This window comes from Phalacrocorax aristotelis, chromosome 3 (genome assembly GCF_949628215.1).
Source record: "Phalacrocorax aristotelis chromosome 3, bGulAri2.1, whole genome shotgun sequence".
Classification (NCBI taxonomy): Eukaryota; Metazoa; Chordata; class Aves; order Suliformes; family Phalacrocoracidae; genus Phalacrocorax; species Phalacrocorax aristotelis.
In genome coordinates, this window is record NC_134278.1 from 61,188,104 (window position 1) to 61,215,614 (window position 27,511).

General features: G+C 41.2%; 2 protein-coding genes across 8 annotated transcripts in view; one reads left to right on the top strand and one right to left on the bottom strand.

Moving 5' to 3' along the window:
* L3MBTL3 (L3MBTL histone methyl-lysine binding protein 3) overlaps positions 1–6,715 on the top strand; it is an 85,554-nt gene extending 78,839 nt beyond the window's left edge. For all 7 annotated transcript variants that reach the window (XM_075087607.1, XM_075087611.1, XM_075087610.1 and 4 more), the window contains 3 exons: positions 1,121–1,284; positions 2,321–2,383; positions 4,818–6,715. In XM_075087607.1, coding sequence (XP_074943708.1) covers positions 1,121–1,284; positions 2,321–2,383; positions 4,818–4,961 — 371 coding nt within the window. In that variant the 3' untranslated portion in view covers positions 4,962–6,715. The remainder of the gene's footprint in view (positions 1–1,120; positions 1,285–2,320; positions 2,384–4,817) is intronic.
* A 1,790-nt stretch (positions 6,716–8,505) lies between these two features.
* SAMD3 (sterile alpha motif domain containing 3) overlaps positions 8,506–27,511 on the bottom strand; it is a 40,725-nt gene continuing 21,719 nt past the window's right edge. Inside the window, exons 6-10 of the mRNA XM_075089863.1 lie at positions 25,899–26,066; positions 11,595–11,798; positions 11,032–11,203; positions 9,249–9,331; positions 8,506–8,995 (exon numbers count right to left, since the gene is read on the bottom strand). Of these exons, the coding sequence (XP_074945964.1) occupies positions 8,711–8,995; positions 9,249–9,331; positions 11,032–11,203; positions 11,595–11,798; positions 25,899–26,066 (912 nt within the window). The 3' untranslated portion in view covers positions 8,506–8,710. The remainder of the gene's footprint in view (positions 8,996–9,248; positions 9,332–11,031; positions 11,204–11,594; positions 11,799–25,898; positions 26,067–27,511) is intronic.

The window sequence follows — 27,511 nt, forward strand, 5'->3', positions numbered from 1 at the left end:
GGGCACAAATGTATGAAAACTAGAGCAGTAAGGGTAGGGAGAACTGTGAATAATAGCAACTTCCCCAAAATGGAAACGGAATGGAGCTGTAATAGAAATGAGCGATCCAAACAAAAATAGCACAGGTATTTGTTAATGATTGCATGAAGCCATGTTAGTAAGGAATATTAGGCTATTTGTTGGCTGTTTCATTCAGAAATGAATTCCAGAGGTTTTCCACAATTTTACTAGGCAATTGGGAAGCATTCAGGCCTGAGATCGTAGCAGGTATGTTGCTTTTACATTCGCAGTGGATCTAAATAAACGTAGATGTCTTATGCAGTTTGACATCATTTGAGGTATGCCTCTTCACTCTTTCCTCCTACACACATCTGCAACTGCTGCTGCTCTCCAGACAGCAGCAGCAGCGGCAGCATGTGGCTGAAGCCACCCTCCCACCAGTACATTACATTTGAGGCTGGTGGGATGGGAGCTCATTCCTTCCATTATGGATAATTGGTAAAAATGGAAATGACCTTGTAAAAAAAACCATAGCAGCACAGAGGAGTTAAATGTTATTTTCCAACTAAAACATTCAGTTGAAGTGGGAGCAGGGAATTTGTAGACTTTTGTGGTTTTTCCTCAGAAGAACTGAAAAACATTTTGTTGCGGATGAGGCATAAATGTTGTGTGGGCTGGAACTGTACAACTGATTCACTTGGAATTTCATAGCAGTGCAGTGCTGCTTTTGATGAAGTTATAACAGCTCAACCCTGGAATTAAGTTAATTCTTTACTACTATACAACTACTAAGTGTGGGTGTGATTTATTGTATCAAAATATTTAAAATTATTTGACCTGTGGTGTGGTATGCCAACAGTTGCATTGGCATAGAATTGTGTTGTGTTGGAAGAGACTTCTTCCATGTAAGAGTAGCTGCATTTATATAGAGCCAATATAATCACAGTCATACTACTGGAAGAACAGTCATGGTACTGCTGTAATTCTGGTGTAAGCAAAACTGTACAGCTTGTGTAGGGAGGCCCATATATATCAATAGAAATGAATGTACTTTTACTGTGACTGATCTCAGTGCTGACTGAGGGATTTAATGCTTGTTTGTTGCTTCCTGTTGTTGAAGATGTTGAGGAACCCAGCACACAGAGGCTTCTTTCTCAACCAGTTATTGTGTCTTCCAAGTTGCAAATTCCTGGCCTACCGTTGCGCTGGGAACAGCAGAGCAAGCTCCTTCCAAGTGTAGCTGGGATCCCAGCCAGTAAAGTTTCTAAGTGGAGTACAGATGAGGTAGGTTTCCCTTGTATCTTCTGTCTCAATACTACTGCCCTTGAAGTCTTGGTTGATTCAGAGCTTTAGATTAGCCCCATAGATTAATAATACTGCATTAGTGCTCAGAGGCTTAGAATCAGCCAGACCTAATGCGACAGGTCCCCAAAATGCCAGTTCAGCTACCATCCAGCCCTGGAAGCAGTAAGTACTAATTCATGTGGGTATAGGTAGGTATAGATATAGATAAATATGTATGTGTGTATATATATTCACTGGAGTTAAAAAGGGAAAGAGAAGTACTAAATGTATGGCCCAGCAGATCAGGTGTTCAGGGCCTACACTTGTAACATCTAGCACCCACACAAACATTCTGGAGGAATGGTTTAGGGGCCAGCATGGACCTAGGAGCTATTGCTGGTGCATAGTTTGGATGTGGCACACTTCTGGAGAGTGAGTATATAGTGCAGAGAGGAATAGTATGGATATGGTCAGGCATGACACCTGATTTTAAGATTAGAGCTCTGTCACTGTTCAAGTATGTAATAATGCTTGGACAGACAGGGTCTAGTCCCTGCTTTACTTTCAGAAGTGCCTATGACTAAGACAGTTTTTTGCAGCTGGGACAGTTGGACCTCCTCTAGTCGGAGAAAAAAAGAAGAATGAACTTTGAAAAAGGATTTGCTAAATCTCTGTGATGTAAAGAATAAAGAGAGGAAGGCAGCAACCATTTTGGTTTGTGAGAAGTGATTCACCAAGATTCGTGGTTCCAGATCTCCATGGATAGAATAACCTGAGTAATTTTCAGGGAGTAGCCATATCCCACTCTTAAATGTCCTGTGGACAGGAGTGGCATGTGCTCTTTTAGTTCGCAGATTTTATGAATCCTGTCCTTGAACACCCAGCTGCATGACTCGACACACTTAGAGAAGAAGGTGGAACACCTGATACGAGTGTTAAAACAATAGCTAAAAAACTTTACTGATTGTCAACTTTTAAGACTGTTTTGAGAAAACACCAGTCTTACTAAATCTTTTTTTGTATACTTTGGTGGCAGGTCTCTGAATTTATACGGAGTTTACCAGGATGTGAAGAACATGGCAAAGTGTTTAAAGATGAGGTGGGTGAATTTTATTTCAAAAAGGCAGAGTACAAAGCTTGCTAGAAAGATTAATTTTATGTTGTCATTAAAAATACATATAAAGTAGTAGGATGAAGTGTATGTTTAAAGTCAGACGCAAATGTATGGAAGATCAGGTTGGTTTTCAGGTCATGGAATGGGAAGGAAGTAAAGAAGATAAAACTAGTGAAGTGTCAGCCAGGTCTCTCATGCCTCTCTAGCTTTGTTACTGCAACTGAAATTACTTCGAACTAATGATAGAAGAGGAGGAACTTAGTGATATACTACTCTTCTCTCTTAATCTGGTTTGAGGAAATTTATAGTTAAGTATACTATTTTAGTTCTGCAGGATGTTAGTAAGTAAAATAAAGCAGAGCAGTCGTTCAAGATAACCACCTCTTAAAACTCTTTGCATCTTCTCTGATCACAGTTAGCTCTTGATGCTCTTCTTCCTGATACAGCCAGTTCACGAATGTGATTTGAGTGAGTGGGAAGTGAGAAGACCTGAAGACTTCTGATGAGGTTCAAAGGAGTGTGTACTCACTTTGTGAGCGTGCCAGGCGTGGATTTGTGGTGTCTGAGAAGACTTGTGTCAAAGTTGTCATTAGGAAGTGATGGGGCTTTTAGGTACAATAGGCCTTTATTAGCTAGGTTGGCTTTTCCTTTCCTGCTCAGAGGTTTGTTACGCCTGTTGATACTTAAGTTTCAGGAAGGCTGTTTGATCACAAATGGCCAGAGTGAATAGTTCAGGTGCTTATCCCAGCCAGACCACCTGAATGGGCTGAGTCTGTTACTGTAGTATCCCAAGTCAGTCAGCCTTTCAACTGAAGAATAATTGTGGTACTTAGGCTTGAGAAGGCACCTCCTGAGGAAAATGCATACAGATGGCCCTGCTAATCTCCTGCAATAAAAGTTTTCAGGCTTTGCTTTAGATTGTAATGACTATTACAGTTGCATATCAAAGGACTGACAGGCTGCATCTCTGGGCATCTTGACTTGCTTAGATGTTAGGCATTTTACAGTTGCCACGGGTACAGCAGACCTATATCATCCCCCATGTCACTTAGTGTGTCTCACCAATGAATTTAAGATCAGTAAAAGCTGGCATGTTGCTAATCAAGTCAGCAGGTGGGAAGTGCCACAGAGATGGATGAATCCTAAATGCTTTCTTTCTCAGAGGTGTAAGAAAATACTTCCCCTCTTTAGGATTCAGCCTCCCAGCCTTTGTGAGTAGTAAATTAGATCTCTCCCAGTGAGGCCAAATGGCATAGACTGGCATCAGTAGGTCTTTCAGTAGGTAGAAGGTGCTGGTTCAAACTTTGGCTGTGGAAATTAACCCTCATCCCGCTTATACTAAAATGCTGCAAAGAGCTGGGCACTCCCACGTTCACACACTTCTGGTTCTGAGCCCACCCAGTCTGGCTTTGTGCATGAAATGAGTAGAAGGTATTTGTGGTAACTCCATGATCCTGTTCTCACTGCAGTGTTCCTCGACTTACAGTGCTGGGGTGTACCTTGAGGCTTCCCTTGCAGCCTGTCTAGTTGAGAAAGCTTGTCTTCTAGTCCTACAGAAACTTAATTACACTGTTTTTATCTAAAAGTAGTATCTTTAAGCCTAAGCAGCGCTCCTCATTTAACTGCAGTTGGCTTTTAGGCCTAGCTGCCCTCTTTACGTTACACTGAAAACTTAAGATAGATACTAAAACTATAGGTGCCTAAGTGACCTGAAGTTTACATGAGTAGTGTTGGCCCCAGTGAAGCCCTTGGAAGCGACAGCCTTGTGCCTCTTCATGTTCAGATTTAGCACTCCTGCTGACAGACCGATTTGCTTACAAGAGAATATTCACTTGTGACGTTTATTGAAATAGCAACACTACAAAGCTGGCAGAAAAAATACTCAGTGTTTTGAAAAGTTGTGTTTGTGTCAAAGAAACGATTTTATGTAGCCTGGCCTCTGTTTACATCTGGGACCAAATTTGTTTTAATTGGCTATTTAATGAACAGAAAGGGGTGGCCTGAAAAGGGTTCCAGATCCACAAGCTTTCTTATGGAGGCTTGCTTTTAAGGAGTGGCTAAGATGTTAAAAAGCATTACTGTGCTGCAGTACAGTTAAATTTGACTTAATTCACCCATTTTACTTTTCAATAGCTTTACTTTATACTGTCAGTATGGAAATAAGAATTGGTAAAGCTAAAAGTCAGCCAGGCAGTTGTTTTCAAGCAGAAGGAAGATGATCATCCTGTTCTTTTGGACCAGCTGATCTGTCCAGAAGGTTGAAATCAAAGCTATCATGAAAGCATTTGAAAGTGTTTGTATTCAGCCATTCCTTTACACTGTCTGAAATTGCGGGCAATTTTCTTTTCATGTTTTCTGAAACATCTATACTGCTGCACTGTCAGACCTATTAATAGCTTTGTGTGTTTTTCTTTTAAAGCAAATTGATGGAGAAGCATTTCTGCTAATGACCCAATCAGACATAGTGAAAATAATGAGCATTAAACTGGGACCAGCCCTGAAAATCTTTAATTCCATTCTGATGTTCAAAGCTGCAGAGAAAAACTCACACAATGAACTTTGAAGATAATGGAAAATGTGTACAAGCCAGCTTTCTCCACTGGAGCTCATGTTTTATTCAAAGCACAAAGACTCGCTAGAACTGTTGAGTAAGGACTCTCGGAAAGGAAGAAAAGTACGTTCAGCACTGGTGGACTATTTATATTCTCCTAGAGCCAGTACACATCTGAATCCTTCTGGGAAGTGTTCAAGCTTTTGAGAAGGTACTGTGTAACAACTTAGTCAGCTAGTCTTATTTACCAAACTAATGGCGCTAATTCTCCATGGATGGTTAGGATCCCTAACTTTCTCTGGACATCATGAAAACCTTCGTTAATTATTTATGCTGTATTATATAAGGGAACGTTAATATTTTCTAAGAGTTCTTGAGTTCTACTTCATGTACCCGTTTTACTTTTCAGAAGCTTTTACTTCATACTATCAAAATAAAAACTGATTAGCCAAAAATTAGGCTACAGGTAGCCAGACAAGACTGTTACGGCTAATACGTATTTGTGCCATAGTTTAAAAATGAAACACTTAAATGTTACGTATGTGACACTTTATGTTACAGCATTTAACTTTACAGATTATAAAACTCTCTGCTTGTAACAAAACAAAACAAACCTTGTTGGGGTTGAAATTATAATGCTTTTTTGATAACTGAATGTTTTTACTTTTGCACGGTTACAGAAATGTTATGTGAGTTTTTCCACCAGCATCTTTAATGTATTTTACCAAAAGATCAGTATAGAGAAGGTTGCAACTGAAAAATAAAGTTTGACTTCATGGAAGACCTTTCATTTATGCTGCACAATAGAGTCCCAGCCTTTTACATGGGAGCCTGCTACAGTCCTTCAGCACATGAAGGAAAATACATGTATTTTGAGGTAAGGATATTAGCAAAAAAGGCAACGTATTCATTCATTCATGCCTGCACATGCCCGTCTCCAGTATTGTTACCACAACAGTGGAGAAAAAGTATGCTAAAGCTAGGACTGCTACTCTGGCTTCATATTATGTTAAATAGGTTTGTTTTCCCAACGGTGGGAGAATTGTTTCACCCACCACTTCCATTTTGGAAAGTCTGATTTATAAATGAATAAGGCATAGGGGGAAAAGACAAAGCATGAAGGAAAAGGATGCTTAAATGCATATGGTGCATTGGTACATGCATGCGTTTCGTGGGTCGTTAGCAGGCTGCAGATGCCGCCAGCAGGTACTTAGGTGAGGCAACCTTCTTTCTTGGAGGATTATTGTAACGAATTGTCAGGGAAAGTTGTTGCGCTTGGTATATATATGTAAGATGTAAACCAGATGCACTTTAAATGGGAGAAAGCCTAGCTACCTGTATACTGAGGACTGTTCCAGAATGTTACTTTTTCAAGAAGAGCAAGAAGAGTTGGATCAAGATTTTTGGCAGCCCTCTTCTTAGCGCTGTGGTGGGCAGTTGCTCAGCCTTTAGAGCTGAGAACAAACAGAGCATTTCCGTTGCACAGAGCTGGGAGAACTTTACATCTTCCCACAGATTTTGCTAGGCTGTTCTTTGGCTGGAGTTCCTTAAGATTTCGAGAACTCTCTGTGCCCCTTCCAGATCACGTAGGTGACTGGTACCTGCCATAATATGAGGTGAAACAGGGTCAGTATGAAGTAGGTTGCATTGCTCTGTTAATTTCCTTCCATAGCATTGCATAAATAATATTTTTACATTTTGTTCAATATTTGTACATTCAAATTGCACTCTTATTGTACTACCATACAAATAAAACCTGAACTGGAGCCGTCTGTTGCATTTGTGTGTGCCCAGGATTCTCAGATGAACCCAGCTGTTCCTGAGGGTGGTGTGGAGTAATTCCTTACAGTAGCTCAATGTGGCCATGAGCTTAAAAGAGCACCTTGGCTACTGCTGTCTGCCCTTTCCCTAAACACTTACTCCTAAGGCTCACAGGCCACTTGCTGTCACAATCAGAATTCCATTTATGAACCTGGATTTTGTCACTGACAGCAGCTGAAGTTGCCCATGCAGGTCGGTAAAATGCCAAATTCTTCTGGTTTCTTTCCTTCTGTCCTTCCATGTAGTGTGTTTTCCCTCACCCGCTGTGTGTCTCTCGTGTGCCAGCTCTGTAGCCTGCAGTGAGAACTAATGAAGAGATCTGCTGCTCGACAGAGATTTCTTGGGAATGTTAGCGGCTCCCTGAATTTTTATATACCTACTTACGAAGTACAGTGGTTTAAGAAATGGGTTTGAATTAATGCTCTTTACAAGATGTAGAATAAACCTCACTTAAATGATACAGAGCCCAACTTTTTACTCACACAGCTATCACAACAGTGAGGACATGCACAATCCTTACTTTTGTATCCCATGTGATGAGGTAGCAGGGTGTAGCCACCTCTGTTACCAAAACTACACCCAACAAATTCACTCAGAAACCAAAAACACTCACGAGACCTACTGAATCTTCGAAACGGCAGTTTGTATTGTTTTGTTTGTTGTGTTGGAGGTAGCCCAGCTGTCACACAGGTAAAGGTTGTCTCCTGATTTCTGTGGGAGCCACGTGAAAGATGCTAAGACATTAGCAAAAGAGTCTGGCCATTACATGCAGAGATCTCCCCACGTACTGCAGGATCCCCCACTGTAATCTCTGCATTGGAGTCACCCCTGCACAGCCAGGCTTTAACAAAACTTCTGTGGTCTTCCAAGCTGTGTGTTTGAATGTTTAAAGAATTGTGGTGACCACAAACACTGCTTTGCCGACATGGACATTTTTAGAACTGGTGGGAAATTGATCTCTTTAGTAGAATGCAGTGTTTTAATAAAAGGCCATTTTAATTTCTAATTAATGTAATGGGTCATGTTTGCTGGCTGTTGCTACTGTTCATTACTAGGCGCCTGTCTGAAGTCATGCACTGTCACGTAGCAATCCTTGGGATTTCCAGACATGCAGGAGTTAAGAGGAGGGTGTTAGGGAGGAGACTGTAGAAGAGAGGAGAGGGCCTCCGCTCTGTGGGCAGATAGGAGAGTCACCATGTGGAGAAGGCCAAGTTGTTCTGGTGAACAAATTCAGGAAGAAAATGAGGAGTTCTGTCCCTGTTGCCAAAGCTGTGGTTACAAATGCACATGGCAGCATCCCAGATAAGTCATTCTTGCTACTTTGAGAGCTCATCTCAGAATCCGTATTTAGCAAATTCAGGATTAATGTTAAAAAAAAAAAGAATGTTTCATGCATGGAGAAAATAGCGAAAATTTATCATCTTGCAAATTTTAAATGGTGGGCCTGATTTATAAACATAAAAATTATTACAGTAGGCTTTCAGTGATTGTAATATAATGAAATGATGGTTACAAGTAAATCTTTTAATTCGTGCCACTTCAAAACAGTAAATGTATTGGCATCTGAAGCAGTGAAATGCTCGCGTTTAACTCAGAGGTGTACTTCTAAAAATTCTGACAGTCAAAAGACTTATTTGAATCTTTTAAATGCACTATATGGGAAAACAATACACAACATATGCAGTAATCTAGAAAAATTTATTATCTCTATTGCTTCCAGACTGCTCTAGAATTTCCATTTAAAATAATGAAAATGCTTAGGGTTTCTATTTTTTAAAAAGTAGCCAGTACAGTTAAAAAAAAGGGCATTCTTAAACATAACGGAGTTATAAATATACATACACTTTCACTAGAAAGAATGGCACTGATTTATCTTCACAACAAAGGGTTTTATTTTGACAAAATCTCAAATGCTCCCGAGAGGAGTGCTTTGTACACCATCAGATACTGGGATACTTGGCTGCCACCAGCCCTCCCTTTACCTGGGCGGGCAGGGGAGCTGGGCTCCTCACCTCAAGGACCAGGGACTCCAGGAAGCTGAGCGTCCTGTGAATTCTCTTCGGGCATGGGATACCAAACACGTGAAATGCAGCCACCAGGGCTGCCAGGGCCATGGTGCAGTCGTCGAGCTGGGCTAGCTCTTGTCTTTCTATGTACAGCGCAAACTCGCATGAATTCACATTAAAGGGATTTTTTACTTCCAACACTGGTGTCACCACCTTCACCTAAATTTAAAAAAAAAGGTATTTCAAATGATGTCACAGCATTGCTTTGGTGAGTAGGTCAGAGGAGTAAGCAAGTATAACAGCACTGCTTTGAATTCAGCTAGTATCTCTATGAATATTTGCCTTCTACCTAAAAGGCAAGCTACTGTCATCCTTTTCCAGGAACTAAGCTGAGCCACCAAAACGCCAGGTGATGTGCCCAGAAGTTCATGGGAGGAAGAGAGTCCAAGAGTGTCAGTGCTCTGTCTCTTACCTCCTCGTTCACTGCAGCAAACAGACTGGCATCGTCTCCAAAGACATCTGGCAGGAGTAAACATGCAGCAGTCGTTTTCATATCTGTCAAAGGCAAGGATTTCTGCTAAGTTACAAATGAAAACGTTCCCTGGAAAATTTTCCTGGAAAAGCAGACTGCAGCCTATGAAACAGCTCAGCAGTGGAACTGCTATTCTGTGCATTTTGAAGAGTAGTTTGTACCACAGTGAAGGTTTAGGAGCCTCTGCTGGCAATGGCCAGTAGTATTCAAATCATTCATGATATTCTGCTACTCAATATTGCGATTAAATTTCTCTCACAGCAAGTAAGTGGGCCTTGGGTTGCTTCTAGTGGAGTTTGTGAGTTGAGTAACCCTCCTGCCTGCACCACCTGTCCCCAGACTCCTCTCTCCCCAGTAAATCAGATGTCTCTGGGGTTCTGTTGCCAGCGGACTCCACTTTGAAGGCTGCAGTGCAAGCTGGTGCTGCAGGACCTCCTGGGACGTGGTAGTCACCACCCTTCTGGTTCAGCTATTAATGACTGTAAAATCCTTTTTTGCAGATCAGACTTCTGGTGGGGTGTGTTTTGCTGAACCTATCCTGTCGTCGGGTGTTTATTATCTAGGTGCCAGGTCAAGTTGTTTGTAAGAAAAAACAGGAAAGGCCTTGGGACTCACAAAGGTATGAGTTAAAATATTTGTGGGCATATTGTATAAGAAAAGGGGAAATTACTTAAAATGTCCATAGCTTTCTAAGGCCAAAGGTATGAATAGAAAGTCCATAAAGGCTTTCTGGATTAGGCTGTTCGTTGACAATTTTTAACCTATCATGAGCTATTAAGTACTTGTGTTTTTAAGCTTAATGAAAGAAAACCACAACATGTTAACCTGCTCTGCTGCTTCTTTAAGAAACGACCTGGTAATAAAAGGAGTGAAGCTGCTGTAGGAAACACATGTTCATACTGTGTCGCCTTTGATTTGACATCCTGGCATTATGCCTGTTTGATAGAAAATGACAGTCAAAGGAGCACTTCTCACACAGCTAAGCTCAGGCATAGGCGTCTACAGCTGCAGTTCAGGAAGATTAAAGATTATAAGTAACCCTTTCATTGTTTTGTGCCTGCAGAACCACACTCCCAGACTCTTCAGACTGAAAGAAGTTGAGTGGCAGCAGGTGCTTGCTCCCTCACAGCCAGCGAGCCAAACGCATTGAGGTACCTGGACCTCTTTGCATGTCTGTGGTGCCTGCTCTCCGGGAGTACCAGTGTGTGCACTTTTTCCTGTAATGTGTCTCTGCACAGACGAGGTGCTTGAGGTGTAGGTAGTGGTAACTACTTCTGTTATTTCACTGGGATGAAGACTTCAACCATAGAAACAGTACATCTCTTTCTAAAGGAAATTGTCTCTTTATGGGACGACTTCAGTTTCTAAATGAGAATGTTCATTTTATGCCTGCATTTTTAGAAAACAATAAGCACTCTTTTACAAATCTAGAAATACATAATTCTGTTCATCCTATTTTAAGACAGTTACTAGCATTATCAAACCTGCAATCTTTTATTCAATAGGAAAAAGGAAAGAAAAAAGTTTCAATACCCAACTGACTTAATTTTCCTAATAATTTATTAGCTTTTGTTCTTAATGCTTCCTCATCATTATATTTTTCAGGCAACTGTGACATTTTAAAATGTTTTTCAGTAAAATTAGAGCTAGTTTAGTTACATAAGTAAGAACAATTAACTGTAACAAAACTCGGATATTCAGAGCATAGAAGATTTGTACTGACATTTCAGAATGTCTTCCTCTGTGTGCCGCTTCAGATTTTCTTGCAGCATAATGTTAATTGGATTATTCCTCACCACGTACAAAGATAATATGTTTTCTGAATAACTCTCCAAAATCTCAACTGTTTTCTTATAAATGTCCATGTGTGTGAGAAGCTGGAACTCCCTAAAAAGCTAAAAGAAAAAGAAAAATTTGGTATTATTGCAATCCTCAAAACCAAAACGGAAAACAACACATGCGGTGCACACTTTGAAGACAGGATGTGACTAGCTCAGTAAAATAAGATTATAAGCTGGAGGGGGTGGTTTCATTTCTTTTCAAAGCAGGGAAGAAATACATCAAGTAACACCAAAATACTTCAGAAAACCCACTGGTGGTGTGTGTGGCATGTTTAACACAGGACTGGCGAATCTTTTAAAGTGGGGTTAGCAGCAAAATCATGAGTCAGATTAAAGAGAATGTTGATGGTTACTTCACCTGAAACATCAACTAAAATACGTGCCTACGGTTGTACCACATCTATAACATAGAATTCAATGTCATTACTAAAAATAGCTCTGTTACCTGATAAGGGCATCTTAAGAAAGGAAATAGTCTAAGAATGTCTTTTAAAGGTGCCTTATCGCTGATCATCTTCCTCCGTATTTCTATGGTCACATTCATTCTGTTATCCACTTCTTTCCAGTTCCTCTGAGTTTTCATATATTCTCGCTTAAGCCACTTAATGTGAACACCCATTGCACTGCCTTCAAGGTGAACGGGTTCTTCCTATCAAGAAATGAAGGACAGAATTGTAACAAATCAGCTAGCCTTTTTATCTGATGTGGCTTGTGTGATTTGAACATAGCGGAAGCGTAGTCAAGCTCGGCAGAAGGTGCCTGTGGTGTGGCTTCACCACCGGCTCTGTGAACTCACCCTCATATTCTAATAGTTATATTAAGATCAGTTTTCATATAATACTATAGCTATCAGCCAAGATTCCCAAGCTCAGATTACATATTTGAGGATATTAATGAAATTCCTACGCCTGTGTCCAGTTTGCCTAATTGTGGCTTATTGGAAATTAGTAGGCAGTTCTAATGATGGCTCAGTGTTTAGCAATATTAGCTCTGCATTACCAAGAGAAATGGTATTTTCTTCTTACTCACACGGATCCTAAAAGCAGGACAACTAACTTTCACATTTATGCAACTGTTTACCCCCAAGGAGACAGCTGAACTAAGAAAACTCTTCTTGGAAAGCATTATTTGAGCAGTTTGACTGTCAGTGCTTTGAAAGGGTTATTTTGTACTTGAAGATAGTTAACGGTCTTCCTCAAAATTATTATTATTGTCCCTGCTGTAATTCCGAACCCAGTAATACTGAGAAGAGTGACTAACCAAAGCAGTACATCTGTGGCAGTAGCCTGGGGCTCTTTGGTTTCTATCACAGGATGCAGTGAATTTGAAACAAGCTGAGGCAACATACAGATGCGCTGTTCATACAGTTACCACTCTCAGGCTGCATTTACACTGGCTTTTCCCATACGTACTGTCAGCGATGCAGCTGTCGTCTGTGTCACTGGTGGCTTGTGGGTCAACACCAGAGCGAGTTGAGACACTTCATCCTGTTCCCCAGAACATTTAAGACACAGAGCTGCAAAACATACAACATCCCAAAATGCTTTGCAGAGCTCCGTATGTGCAATTAAACTTTCTGGTTTAATTAACAAACTTTTTTTAAATTGTGCATGTGGTATTCCAAGAATGGTTGCACAAGGTACACGGTTTTTTAACTACGTCTCCCTCCTGCTGTGATATCCGTGGGTTTCAACAGCCATTGGTATCACAGAAGAAAAACAGCCGTGCATGCAGGACAGTTACCTGCTGTGTCCCCCGCAGGTACTCCCCTGGCCCTTGCTAGGGTGCTGTATCAGCACAGCCTGCACTCTTCCTAATAAAGGATTTTAGTCTGAATTGCATTACAACAGTAATGTTTGCTTGTGGCCAGCTTGAGTAGGCACTCCTGACCTCTTCCTCGCCGCACAGGAACAGAGGTGAGATCATTTAGGCCAATACCCTCCTCTGCCTGGCTGAGAGGGGTGCTGGGAAAAAGTATAAAGTAAGGACGACTGTGTAGCGGTACTTCCCCTGAGTCCTGTCAAGACTCCACTGAACTGGGGTCGTGTCTTTATATTTAATAGCCTTCCATTACTTCTCCCAGTCACTTCCAACTTTCATAAGATGATACCTTCACAACATCCTGTGTTAAATTCGGTGGATTAACTATGCCCTGTCAGAAGAAATGCCTTCTCTTCTTTGTTTTCTCCAGCTGCTTCTGCCTTCTAATTATCTGGATTCCCTACCTATTCACCATCTCCTTGCCACTGTAGTTTTATAGATATGTCATATTCTGTCCTCAGCCACGTCTTCTCCAGCCAAGACTGTCCTAAGCTACTTAATCATTCTACATATAAAAGCTGGCCCATACTTTCAATTATCCTTGTTATTGTGTTCGCATATTTTTCTAATTTCACTACAGCCCTTATGAAATGGGCACAGTAAAAATTCAAATGCTAGTTGAGATGCTGGGACAGCACAGGTGCATACAGTGGAATAATGTTCTCCTTTTGTTTCTTTCTTAAATAATCCTGAGCATTCAGTATTCTTTTTTTCGACTGCCACTTAGCATTGTGCCAAATTTTCTTTGGCATAATATAAAAATACCATTTGTGAATGGTAATAATGAGCTCAGAGCCCATCACTGTAAATGTGGGTAGGACTAGGTTTTCTCCTTGTGCCTTATTTTGCATCTATCACTGTTGAATTTCATCTGCTGGTTTTTTTTGCCCTGTCACTCAGTAGCGTGGGGTCCTTCTGCAATTCTTCAATCAGGCTTTGTCTTTAGTACCCTCAGTAGCATCACCAAATGTGTTCAGTCAACTCTTCTCCTTTTTCCACATCATTTAGAAATATATTGGACTGCATAAACTAAGCATTAACAATGTTTACCACTGTAAAAAACCCAACTATTTCTGTCTAGCCTTCTTTGTTCTATCTTTTAACTGTTTATGCATGCAAGGACCTTCCTGCTTATCCCCTCAGATTATATCCTCTAAGAGCCTTCGAAAGGCGCGTAGTGAAATTTCTTCTGAAGTTAAACTATATCAGCTGGATTTCCCATGCCCTCAAAGTTGCTGAACACTTCAGAGAACTAATGAATTTATGAAGAATTACCTCTGTTTACAGAAATTTAATTGATTCCTTCCCAGTGTGTTCATTTCTTGGGTCTGCATTACAGTTCTTGCCAATTCGACAAGTAAAGACAGCAGGTTTCTTCGTCATGTATGTTCCCTAGCTCGCTCCTGAAACTCTACAAACTGGCATCAAATTAGCTACCTCCAATTTTCTAGTATCGTGTTTCCTGAGAGAAATTGCACATCACAATTAGAAAATTACGTATTTTATCCTTGGACACATCTGAAAATTTTGCACAATATCATCTGGTCCCAGGAATGTGTTACAGCTCACTTCAGTGTATTATTCTGTAACCTCTTTACTGACACACCGACCTGAGACAGATGCCCTGACACTGCCTGTGAAGAATGGTCCCAGTAATGCGATTGCCTAAACTCCTTGTCTGAGAAGCCTTGCAAAGCCTGTCTGGTTTTTCTGGTATGGCTTTATATTGCATGAGCGCTCCTGCACATGGAGGGCGCACCCCGAGCACTCCTGTCCCTTAGCGGCGTCGGGCTTCCTGCTTCTCACCTGTTTGAAAAAGCCTTCGCAACCAGTGCAGAGAAGGCAGAAAACCACAAAACCAATTCTGTGTAAATCTCCAGCAGATTGCTCACAGTCATCAGAGTCCTGTTTTGCTGCTAGCATGCGTCATCCCTGCAAGCTCCCTGCGTCAGTGTTCGGTATTTTCTGGTATCTAATTTACATTGGTTACTGCCTGTGTATACTGTTCTAGTATTCACACATTCCCAAGTGAGCCATTCAGCCGTTTCTTAACCTGTTAACTTGCAGTAAGTTGAATGGACTGCCTCTTCCTTCAGTGTGACCACTGCACAAAAAACAATTGTCGGTCCATTCTTGTCAGTCTCAGGATGCTCGTGCTTTCTCACACATGCACGCACAAAAACTTGGACTGTTGTTTGGGGTTTTTAAATTACATTTATATTTTTTACTCTGAGCAAGAGCTAGTTTGGAGTCTCTGACCCCCAACAGCTTTGTTTCTACTGGCCTCTCCTGTGGGTCTGCTTCTAAGCCTCCCACCTGTAGGACAGGTGCTTCTTCAGCCACCTGATGCAGAGCAGGTAATTTCCAGAGGGGCCGTCACCCTCAGTGCCTTACGTACAGAGGCAGGAAAGCAAAACAAACTCAACCTACTGTGTTGTAACCACAGACAAACTGGCTGGGTTGCTTAGAAACAAACATTGAGATCAAGTTGTGACCTTTACTCCAGCTTATCTCCATCCCCCTTGTCAAGGCAAATGCTGCTCAAGTTGATGGACTTTCCACGTAGTCAGCTCTATCCTTGAGAGCCAGTTTCGCTAATGGCATTATTAATTAGCTAAATGAGACCATTTGACATTTTCGTAAGTGTCAATGGCAACCTACCACTAGAAATACGGCAGTGGTATAAGGAAGAATTGCTGTCATACTTATCTATTAGGAAAAAAAACGTGATGGAAGGCCAGACTTCATTGTGTAAATCATCCATTACATATGAGTAACACATGCAAAGGTCAGTGTTAGAATTGGTTTTCGTGCAGTGTTACGCTTGCTTAGAGCACTCGCTATCTGTAAGCTTTTCGCCTTTTTAAGCTGCACTTCTAGGCTGAAGAAAGGTATTTCTGAACTTTAAACTCTTTAACATAGCTTGTTTAAACCAGCAGTCTATGTAATGGATATACATATCCAGCCATAAAACACACCTTAAAACTTCAGTCAAGTAACAGAGTTCCAGAAATGTACCAAGTCTGTGGCAGCACCATTCAGATACCAATTAACGGTTTTCTACTGGCCTTGGTAGCCACTGCTCTTTCAGAGTTTACTTCTCATTGAAGTGCAGTGGAAGCACAACAAATAAAGTAGCTTGAGGATGGGCAAAGGTAAGTATGATGTAAAACACTTGGGCTGTTGTAAAACTATGCTTGCAATGAAGAAGCAAGCAAATACTGAGTTCTAGGGTTGGTATTAGCAACCAACGTTCCTATGATTTTGGGGACTCTTCTATATACAGTGGCTGGTCTGTGCCTTTATATCGCATCACTTCATCTCGTCTCTGGACAGTTTCATTCCTACTAGGGAATACAAACATTATAGTATAATATATAGTGTTATGTAAATATAAATTAGCTGATAATTGGGAGGATAGATTTACTACATCATTGCATATTTCTAATTCCAACTTATTTAATGCAAGTGGTGCACATTTATCAGTCAAGAACAGAACAGCATTGGGACCTCGCTGGTACATTAAGAGGAACAGCAGTGACTGTCTTTAGCAGAACCAGTGTGGAATTAGAGAATAGGGGCTTAGATGTTTGTGGATGAGTAGCTGTTTTCAGTCAAGCTAGCTGAAAATCTAAAGGGCAAAAGCATTCTGATTTGTGTTGTTCATTATTTCTAAACATAGTTTCATTCAAATAAATTCTGAAGGTTTTCAATAGAGCAGGAAAGTTTGGCAACACTTGAATTTTACATAAATTATTTCTGACCTCAGGATTTATTAGATTCTAACATCAAAAGAACTTTTGCTTTTATTAAAAAAATTACAAAATACCATGCTTGTAGCAGAACACGTTCTGCGTGTAACTTGCTTTATAACTCGAGTTCCGTTACCTTTCAGACCTTCTTCCTATTTTGCTAATCCGCCTTCTTTTCTAGTGAAGTGCAATGAATATTATCTCAGTCACACCTATATGCAGGATTCACTTAGAATGTTTTCATTTTCTCCTTTTAGTTTTTAGCTTGTGAACAGGTTGATTTTTAAGCTAAGTAGAAAGGTAACTGAGAGGTGGCTTTCTTTTGGGGGAAAGAAGTTACCTCAGTGGGACACTGTTTTGCAACGTATTTTAAATTTTATTGGAAAGAGTTCTAGTGTGATTTAAAATCTTTTATAGTTAACTTTAACATTGCTAGGGTGAACAGGAATAATCTGGCTTTGGAAAACTGGTTACCAACCGGTCTATCAGCCTATCGCATGCTAACTTAGGGAGGACTCTAGGTCCTCTCCCCTTTAACCATCAGATCAAGAAAGCTAGTGACAGCACAGCAATATTCCAGTAAAATTGTGACAATAGGATTAAACCTCAGTTACTTCAATACACTGCAGAAAAGCAATCCTCTTTAGACTGAAGCAAGGATCTCCTATCTCAATGTCTGAAGAAAAGAAGCCAAAGGTAACAGGTTAGCACGTGTGCAGGAGGGAAGTAAGAAAATGAGGAATCCTTCATTCTTGAAGTCACCCAAACTCCTCTGGACATATTTTCAATTGTGTCACCAGTAACATCTATTTCCTTTGCAGTGATAAGGAGAATGTTAATTGGTGATCTTTAATTTTTTTTTTAGTATAGAATTTTGTCTTATTTGGCAAAGTACATAATTTATAATGTAAAGAATTGATTTTTAAATAATAAAAGTTTGAGTTTCAAAAAAAGTAGTCTTTCTGGAACAAATGAGAATTTACCTCAATGCCTTTAAAAATCAAGCTGCCTTTTTGTCACAGGCTCCTGAGAAATACTGCAGAATAGAGAAGAAGGTCAAAAGTATGCAGAAAGGAAGTTAATGAGGTAAGCAGAGGATATCCAGTTCCTGTATGTCAGTATAACCTAGATCTTGCCCAAGGGATGGTCCTGCCAAGGCTCTTAGACCTTCTGTTGGATTCGCATGCAAAGGGTGACAGCAGTAGGGGGCCCAACCCTGAGTGCCCATGCCTGCAAGTACCCTTAACATCTTGGCATCTCAGATATCTGTGACTAAAGCCACTAGATCTGGGAGCTACACAGGTTGTAGGGTTCTTTGCTCACACTCCGGATGTCTTTTAAGACAGTGACCTCCACTTAATATTCACAGTTCTGCTTGGAACCATATACAAGCAGATTGTATTAAGATGCTCACATTAAAACAAGAAAACACACATACATAAAACAACTAGCATCCAAATCCCTCATGTCTCCCATTTCCTGAAGCAAGGGGATAGTTAGGCATTTGGTCGGAGATAGGCGTTTAAATAAAGGCCAAATTCCTTAACGTCCTTTTGGTGGATCTTGATTTTTCCCAAGAGATCATATTAGCATATTCTTGTAAAAAGCCTTAGCAAGTGGGGCACTTTTAGCAGTGCCACAGCCAAGGAAGTGAAGCTGCTACATCTCTTCGTGGGGAAGGAGGGGGCAGTTCTTACGCATGAGTACCACCAAGGTCTCAGCTTTCAGTTAGCTTTGAAAGCCAGCATCATAAATCCTAAAAGTCGTTAATGTCAACACCAAAGTAACATGACTGCCTAATCACGGAGTGATGAAAACTCCTCTGGTGAGGACAGCAGGCACCTCTTGCTCTTTACAAGGGTTTACACCAATTCCTGAATGGTAAATGTAGCCTAGCTGTTGCTAATGGCAAAGATCAAGATCCCTTTTTTTGAAGAATGCCAACAGGACCTACTTACTCCTCAGCTTGAGAGAGTGAATTCAAATAGGATCAGCAGAGTTGAAGGGATGGATACGGGGACACTGCACTGCATCCTGCTGGTCTGTTCACTGCCAGCCATTGGTTCAGGTCCTTCACCTGGGATGCTCTGGGAATATTCTATTGAGGGAATTAATTTGGATGGAGACTAATGTGCTTGCTGGAAAGGGTAGAAACCATGTGATGGTAATGAGAAACACCTTTTGGAACAGCAGCGCCACACGGAAAGGTTCGGCGGTGCCAGCACTGAATGGGAGCTCTTTTTACACCATACTTTGGGACTGGGTTGCTGATGAGTAGCAGTGTTGGTACAGCTGTTGCATTGCCTTTCATTATTGCTGCTTCCAGTATCTTGTCAAGTCCCAGCAGCAGCTAATAATATTTTCTTTGGAAAAAAAACAAAAAACTTCTCCTGGCTAGTTTCCAATGCATACTTCAAGTCAGGTTATTGCTTAGAGCATTGATGCAATAACACTTCTTGATTACTGAGTCTACCTGCATCAGGGTTAGTATCAGTGCTCAGGGTACTTATGCAAGGAAGTCTGACAGTAGCCGTTTCAGTGTCTTCTGTCTGCCTAAACAAAGACTATGCTGCTTGCATACTCACACTGGGAGTATGGCGGGACCCTTGTTTGGGACAATCTTTTCTACTAATTAGGTTTTTGTAACTTCTTCAGGATAAGAAACAGCTTTCATAATCTGAATCTTGTTTCTTGATTTTTGAATACTGAAAAGTGGGTCTTGCTATTTTGTCTGAAATACATACAGACACAAGGCATCATAAAAATACAGTGTACAGAAGACTTTTTAATACCACTATTGTAAGAGACAGCCTTCTCTCTGTGGTGACTTTCAGGTTCATCATAATGACATTTAGTATGCTGAACTCTGGGGCATTTTGTATCAGAAGGAATGCTCAAACCAGGTTATGATCATTAAAAAGTGAAGATTTGCTCAAAAAAGCCCAAACCACCCCAGACTGAGCTGGAACAAGTCTGAATCTGGAAAGCAGGCAGTAAGCTGTACACCACTCAGGACCCATCTTCTTGCCCCAGAGGGTGGGAGAAAACTGAGAAGGCATTGCAGTTGTGCCACCCACTTGTGTCCAAATGCTAAACACAAAGACAGATGAAACAGCATGGGCAGACCGCTTTCATGCAAAATGAGCATGTAACCTACTGCAGGATCCATGCTGACTTGTACTCAAATGAGACGTTTAATTAAAGCAAGCTCTGCTTTAGTGACACATAATTACCCTTTAGAGCCAGGCAGACACTTTCAGAGCTACTTTCAAAGCCGCATATGTCAGTTTGTTTCTGACCACAAGTGCTTTCTGATTTGTAAGCTGCCAAACACACAGCATAAGAAAAATGAGTGAAATCTGTCTTCCTCTACCAAGGGACAACCTGTATTTCACACTTTGTGTTAACCTGCAGAACAATGAAGATACTGAATGACATAAATAAGAAGGTGAAGCATAAGACGAACACCAGGAATCTGTGTTTAAAGCTGTTGCTTTGACTCTAAAAGCATTTTAAAATGTTAGCTAAGTAACACCACACACTATATATGCACTTCAAAGTTTTAGCAGAAAAATCCCATTATAACAGTACAGCCATTGAGTGATCATTCATGTGTGCACACTCATGTCCTGGCTGTACAGACATTCAAGCAGTTGATTTGGAGACTTTTAATCTTCGAGGAAAAGGGACTATCACCCCTGCTTCATCTGTGTACAGCATTCACGGTATGGATGGCATCTAATGCTGTACCTGGCAATAGCACCCCTCAACCACAAGACTCAGCAAGTTGTTCATCCTTTGAGAGTTTTATAGATGTTTGATTCATTTAGTTTCCTTTTTCCCTTGCTGATGCCTTCTGGTTTTTTCCCTCCTCACTCCTCTCTTTTCCTCCAACCACCACCTCCAAAATCCTATTCTCTCCACACTCCTTGAAACCTTGTTTCAAGTTTCTAACTCCTGCAGTGGCACAATCTCATTGGCAAATGTGACGTTAGTTATCACCACAAAGAAAAGCATATCCCTAGAAAATGTCTAACTTCCCTAATTTACCTAATTTGAGGTAGAAGAAACTCCAGCTCACAGCATAGACATCACTCGATCCTGATTCCTTCTTTCATCAGAAAAGACAATTTCTAGGTCGCGATGAGCATAAAGCCAACAGGGTAAACTTCTGTGAAGTACCCAAAAGAAACAACTTATCCATCACCATTTTTCTCCTCACAAGAAGCCCTAAAACCATCCCCAGAGGCTTCAAGCAGACTCTCAGCTTCAGTATCAGTCTTTGGCAAAAGGTTGCGCAGGCTGAGGAAGGGTAAAGGTTAAAGACAGCATAGATCATTTGCTTCACCCCATTACATGGCTGGCTTCCTTCAACAATTAGCTCCCTCATGCTGACTGGTTCAGGGACTGTCTTCTATATCTGCCCTGAACCAGGGACTTTGAGCAGGTTAAGCCTTCCAGGCCTCATCATTAAATCTGTCTCTGGGCACCCACGGTGATCTTAATGTGGATTTTGGCCAAACTCAGGAAGCCCATCACACAGCTTTGCATCAACCCTCCTCCTGTTTAAAGCCAGGAGGCCCATCCGTTCTCTCTGAGACAAGGTCGCTCTCTGAGCCTCACTAGTTAAGGCGAAGCCTCAGCCTTATGGCAAGAATGTTCTCACCAGCTTCACCACTCTTGTACTGCACGATACCACAAAAACAAGCACATATGGTGCCCAGCTTCTGCCTGGATGCCTCCTGGGCCAGAGCTCTTCTCTGATTTTCACCTGGTCCTCTTGGGAGAAGATTTGCACATTCACCACTTTCAACATTCCTGCTTATCTTCCCTGTACAGGAATAACATCAGCAGATGGCCAACTTTATGAGTTTAGGTTTCTGCAGAATCCTTCCACTTCTCCCAGTCTAAGTACTCACCAAAACATTTCTTATCTCTATGCCATAGACACAGAAAGGAGATGGCCTGCTGGTGCCCCCTTTATAAATTGTTTTTATTATATTATTCCCAGATTTTCTGGGTGTGGCAAATATGCCCAGCTATCTTCAAACATATACTGTTGTTTTAACAAACACCTTGTCAGAGCCTATTTCTCCTCTTCACATCTAACTACAAGTTTACTTGTGTGACAGCTTCGGAGAAGCTCCGATGACCTCACAAACAGGCTGTCACAGGATGTAAGAAATTGGAGGAATTAGAAGAGGGACTGTATTCTGTCTCCCCCCTCCTCTTCTGTTTAAGATCATTAACTACTAACAGTCTTCTAGCCTGTTATATTCCCTTAAAATTCAGGTAGCCTAAGATATCCTTGGACAGTTCCTTTGCTGACAAATTTTCTCATACAATGGCTGAGATGGATTGAAGGATCTTGATTCAGTTGCATAAATATAGCTATTTAGTGGCATTTGAGGTGTCATAAGGGTATCCCAGAAACCTCTGGAAGTAGCGGAATATGATGCAGGACCTGTGGGAGATCCATGCTGTTCTGGATTGGCAGGTGGAGCCATGCAGGGTATCTGTGGGCATTTTTATGTCTGTCTTCAATTAACTGAATTGATTGTGAAGTCACACTTTCCATGCACAACACTGTTCAAGACTGACAAGATTTCAAAACCTGAAGTTCTGAAAGGGTCAATTGGCTCCTTGGTTACCACCCTTGTGGTGACTAACCTAGTGTTTGAACCACATGCTTTCATCACATGGAAGCCAATTGCCAGCTCTAACCACACTTCCCTCTCCCTCATCTTTGCCTTTTGATAATCCTCTGGCCAATGATGCACACCAAGAGTGTCCCATCTTCCTACTCCTTCCAGCTTCCCCGAGCCTAGGGCCCCTCCTCTTACAACTGGCAGGAAGTAGTTTCTCTCATAGCCTGAAGGACCATAAGCCCAGTAATTCCTTAGGGCAGAGGAAGGGTTTTATGGTGCCATTTTGACGCTCAAGAAGAGAATAAGGAGATCAGTTAGAACAAGCCGTGGGATGGGTGCCTTAACAGCAATCCCATCCTGGCTACAGAAAGGAGACTGGCTTGCCTTATTTATTTTCACAGTGTCATCACCCCTCTCATGGAAAGTACCTTGCAGCAGATGAAGGTCATTATCATTACAAAGCACTCTCCCCTGGATTACTACAGCTCCAGGATATTCACCAACTAAGGAAAATGACTGAGGAGGATTCTCACTCCATAGCCAGAAAATTCATTAATTAAGGAGGCTTTCCTGACTAAGTTCTGAATATCCCTCAGACACAGAGGCTCATATTAATGTCTATGTCAAGCACAGTCCAAGCTTTTTCTAGTGGGGGCTCAACCTGATGAATATTTGTAGGGAGCGTCATTTTAAGCAAAACCTCCTTCAGTGACAGACATCTCCAGCGTGGGTTTATGTGCTTACTTACCATCATTTTACAGCCCTGGGCACTGCACTTGCTCAAGATCTCTCCTGTGATGCTAGCCACTCTAGAATGACTCTATTCTTCAATCTTGCTTGAATATAATGCTCTGTAATGAGCAACATATCAGCAGATGTTATAAAGGAAATGGAGAAAAGGCAGATGCTGCATCTGGAAGCAATGCTCTGCATGGAAGGCCAAGTAACACTCATGCTCCGTCTGGAGGAGGAATGCCTGCGGGCAGGTAATGGGGCTTGGACAGTCCAAGGGGCAGACATCATCTGTGGCTCTGAGCACAACCCAAAATATCACAGGAAGCTTGTCCTGTCAAGCAGCTTTTTTTTCACAAGATGAAATAGAGCATTCAAGGATTTTATTAGTGTTAATAGCTTTATTACTCTTTTTATATAACAAATGCCAGGTATACCAGTGAGGCGTTTCCTAACAGTGAATAATCTTTTTATCAGTTTCATACCATTAACAATCCAAGATTATACTGACACAAAGCACATTTGACGGAGTTACATCTTACAGCTGTTCAGAAACTAAAGTTCAATGTAGAAGTCAGCTGTGTGGCTGGTAAGTAGGTCATCTGTTGGGAACAGATGCGCTCTTTCATCTGAGCTGCTTGCCCGTTGGCTTTGACCTATAATGCCCTAAATGTCCAACTCTGCCTATGCAAAGCAGAGTGTAGAGACACAAAGGGGCTATGAGTCCTTGACTGATTATTCTCCAAAGGTCTGGAGAAACTAATTTCCCACCCTTTTACCTTAAATAATCCTGATGAGTTGGCTTCTAGTCCACACAAGGCTGATCTGTTCTTCCAGACTTGGAAAAGGGAAAATGACAAGGGGATGTGGCTAATGATAATTTGAAAATAATTTGGTTTTGCCTGTGGTATTGGCTTCTAGACCAAATATTTATTTTCTGAGGCTAAGACTCTTTGTTTAGCATTTTAAATTTATCACAAAGTAGTTAGTGCAAAGGATTAGCAGAAAGGTGCCTTTATGTGCCTTCCTAAATATAAAAAAATTAAAAACTCCACACGGCATTTGTTTAAAAGAGTGACAAACAAACATCCAGTTCAGCTGCAGTTTGTAGTAACACAGTTTCGGATCTCAGAGCCAGACATACCTGGTTTTGGTTTCAACGTAGAAAAACATTTAAAACTAAGAAATGTATGACTCCCTCAATTTTGTGAGACTCATTCTGAAACCCTAATAGGCTCCACAAGAGCTAATTCTTGCATTTGTATCTCCCTGCTGTTCAGGATACAGGAAAACTAAAAGAAAGGAAGTAAAAGTTGTTCAGGGAGACTCGGCATCCTCTCGCTTCCTTCCAGTTTAACCCTTATTTGCTTACAACATCAAGGCTAGCAGAAAATGCCTAGGAATTTAGAAGAGGTGGAACATACTTCCTTCTTAAATTTCTAAAGCAAGCAAGGAATAACCAGTGATGGCCTTGGGTAATGCAGTTAAAGAGTGGTGATTCCTAATTTACAGATACACAGCGCAGTGCAGCTACACCTTCGCTATAGAAAAACAAAGTCGAGCATGCAGTCCCTACAGGATCACTGCAAAGCCTTCTCAGCTAGCTGATATGACAAGAAAAGACCCACATTTGCCCTTTCCAAGCATTAGTGGATAAAGGACAGCTAACTCTTAACGCATGCACAAAACCAGGAGCCTGTCATTTCTCCTTTAGCACATGCAAGACTGTTTATTGTTTTGCACCTAAATTAAAGGTTTCTTACTTCACACATTCTGAAAACATTTCAACTAAAGCAGGCAAAAAGAGGGAAGTCTTTATTCCTGCATACGTTAATCAAAAGGGGATAAACAGAAGTTACTGAAGCTTCTAAAAAAACCCCAAAAAACCCCAAACAAGACGCCCCCCAGAAAAAGAAGAAACCAAACCAAACCAAAACCATATATCTGCTTGGGTAGAAAACTACAGCTATCCTCAAAAACAAGGGTGGTTTATGCAGAAATGCATCCAGTAGCCGCTCTGGCTGCCCTAAAGACATATGTCTGGCAAACAGAAGGATGGACACATGTAAACTAAAGTAAAATATCTGCTTACATAGCTTCTTTATCACATTCTTACAATTGTTTAAATTTTACTACATTTTAATGGCAGCACTGAAGGAGTGTGAGGAGCATTGGCAAAATATAACTGGAACCTTAATGCATTTATGAAAGTGTTTAGAGTAATTAATGTGCTTCATACACTTACTGGACAGTGATAACTCTCCAAATCCTCTAACTAAAGGGAAATACAGCAACTGCCTGCATACGTTCATAAGCATCCCTATGTATATCACACTTCAACACAAACAGTTTTTACATAACAAAGTGCGATGTGACAGTAGGGTATGGCCATTTGCTACCAGCTCAAATATCACTTTGCATTCTTATTTGTACAGAGGTTTCAGCTCTTAGACATAAGCCTCTCTTGTTTTTCACTCTTAACTGGGGGGTGTATAACCTAAAGCAGAATGGCAATATTACATTAAAAAAAAAAACCCAAAGAATTTTATGTCCCATTGGCAACAATTCTCAATGGCAACAAATGCGCAAGGCATCCAGTATCAGGTTCAGCTCCACTGTTGATACTTCGTTCTCCAGGAAGGAAATAAGTCAAGGGTCTGGATGTAGGACAAACTCTATACAAAATGAGTTTAAGTAGGATGAGATCACTTCGTTCTCCCCTTTACTGGCTGGTGGCCTTACTGTCAGCAGAGATGCTGAAAGACACAGAACTCAGTTAAGCACCAAAAACCTTACCTCTCCCTGCACCTGGACCTCATAAGGTTTGTTTTCAGCAAATGAAGATTTCCTGGTCTGTCCTCGCCTGTGGCCGAACTTGCATTTGTTCCTCAGGACTTGCTCATCATCTTCAATGGGTCTCCGCACATATTTGAAACGATCTTTAAGGGCCCGTTTCCATAGCAACTGCACAGGGGGAAAAAAAAATCTGTCATTACCAGTACCTTTCAAGAATATGCCTTATTCCTAAAGCAGGTCACTTTGTTTTATTTAACTCTACTTTATAAAAAAAGTGTTTGCCACTAAGCAGAGAAAGGCTCATAGGGTGGCATAAGGACTGAAGGAAACACACGCACCTGTGGTATATGACTCTATGGCAACTAAACAGCAGCGCTACTGGCGCTGGTGTAATTCGTTAAGGATGACAGTAATTGAACCTAAGGGTTGGATTTATCCCACATAACCAGGGCTGTCAGTGAAACCACAGTTTGCTTTCCTTTTCTCAGGTCTACTTTTGGATACCACCATTGATGACATCAGGTCATGGAACTGCACGGTGAATCAGATCAGCTCACTGATGCCACAGAAAACTAATGGGGTTTTGGGGTTGGTGGGGTTTTTTGGTTGGTTGGTTTGGGGGTTTTTTTTGAGTGGTTGTGCAGTTGGATGATTATCATAACTAGCATGAGGGATATGCTAAGACATGGTGGGATGCTCCCTTTTGCAGGAAGCCTACAGTTACACTGGATCAGGTGTATTGTTAAACTGAACTCAAAACTGCTGAATTAAAGGAATAATTTAGAGTAGGTCCTAGCATTTGTGAGACTCCTCAAGGCATATAAATTGCAACTTAAAGACACTTCTGCATTGCAAGTGGATGCAGACCCTGTTTAATGGAGCCACTCATCACTCCTTGGCAGCCAAACTTCCTGTGCATCCTTATGGACAGATGGCTGTTTACCTGCATTTCCCGACCTGGGCGTCCTGTGGTGGGACCCAGTGTGCTAACTACTGACATGTGGGGAAGCAATTACTAAGCCAAGGCTGCTAAATATGTCTGCAGGCAAACCCTGCAGTTGTGAATATTGAAAATTTTTTGTCAGATCCTCAAAAGCAACAGCTTATTGCAGTTATTGAGGGTTTTCAACAGTCAGAGGGAATAAAAATTAGTCAGAAAAGTGACTGTAAATGACAGGACGTGGCAAGAGAGATTCAAATAGCTGTTACCTCATTTTCTAAAATTGACTCCAATACTATACTCAATACTATACTCAAGCCTGTACTCACTGACATAATAACACACAATATAAACAGAAGAATGATTATTCCAAATTTCTTACCAAATTGATGTCCTTTATTAGTCAAGGTCATATGACTTTAAGGGTTAACTTTGGTGTAAACCAGAATTCACTAAATGCAGACTTAGTACAACATCTTTGTTTGCAGCGAGTCTGACATGCCTGCCTTTCTCACCCACAGGAAACAGTGGGAGGGTCTCTTAAAAGACGGTGGTGAAGGCAGCGTGACCTTGCCTTTCTCCTGCTGAACATACTGCTCCCACCTGCCTAGGATACTAGCTGACTACAGGTCCTCAGTCCTAAAAGCAAGAGCTCCGTAAATGGTGAAAATGA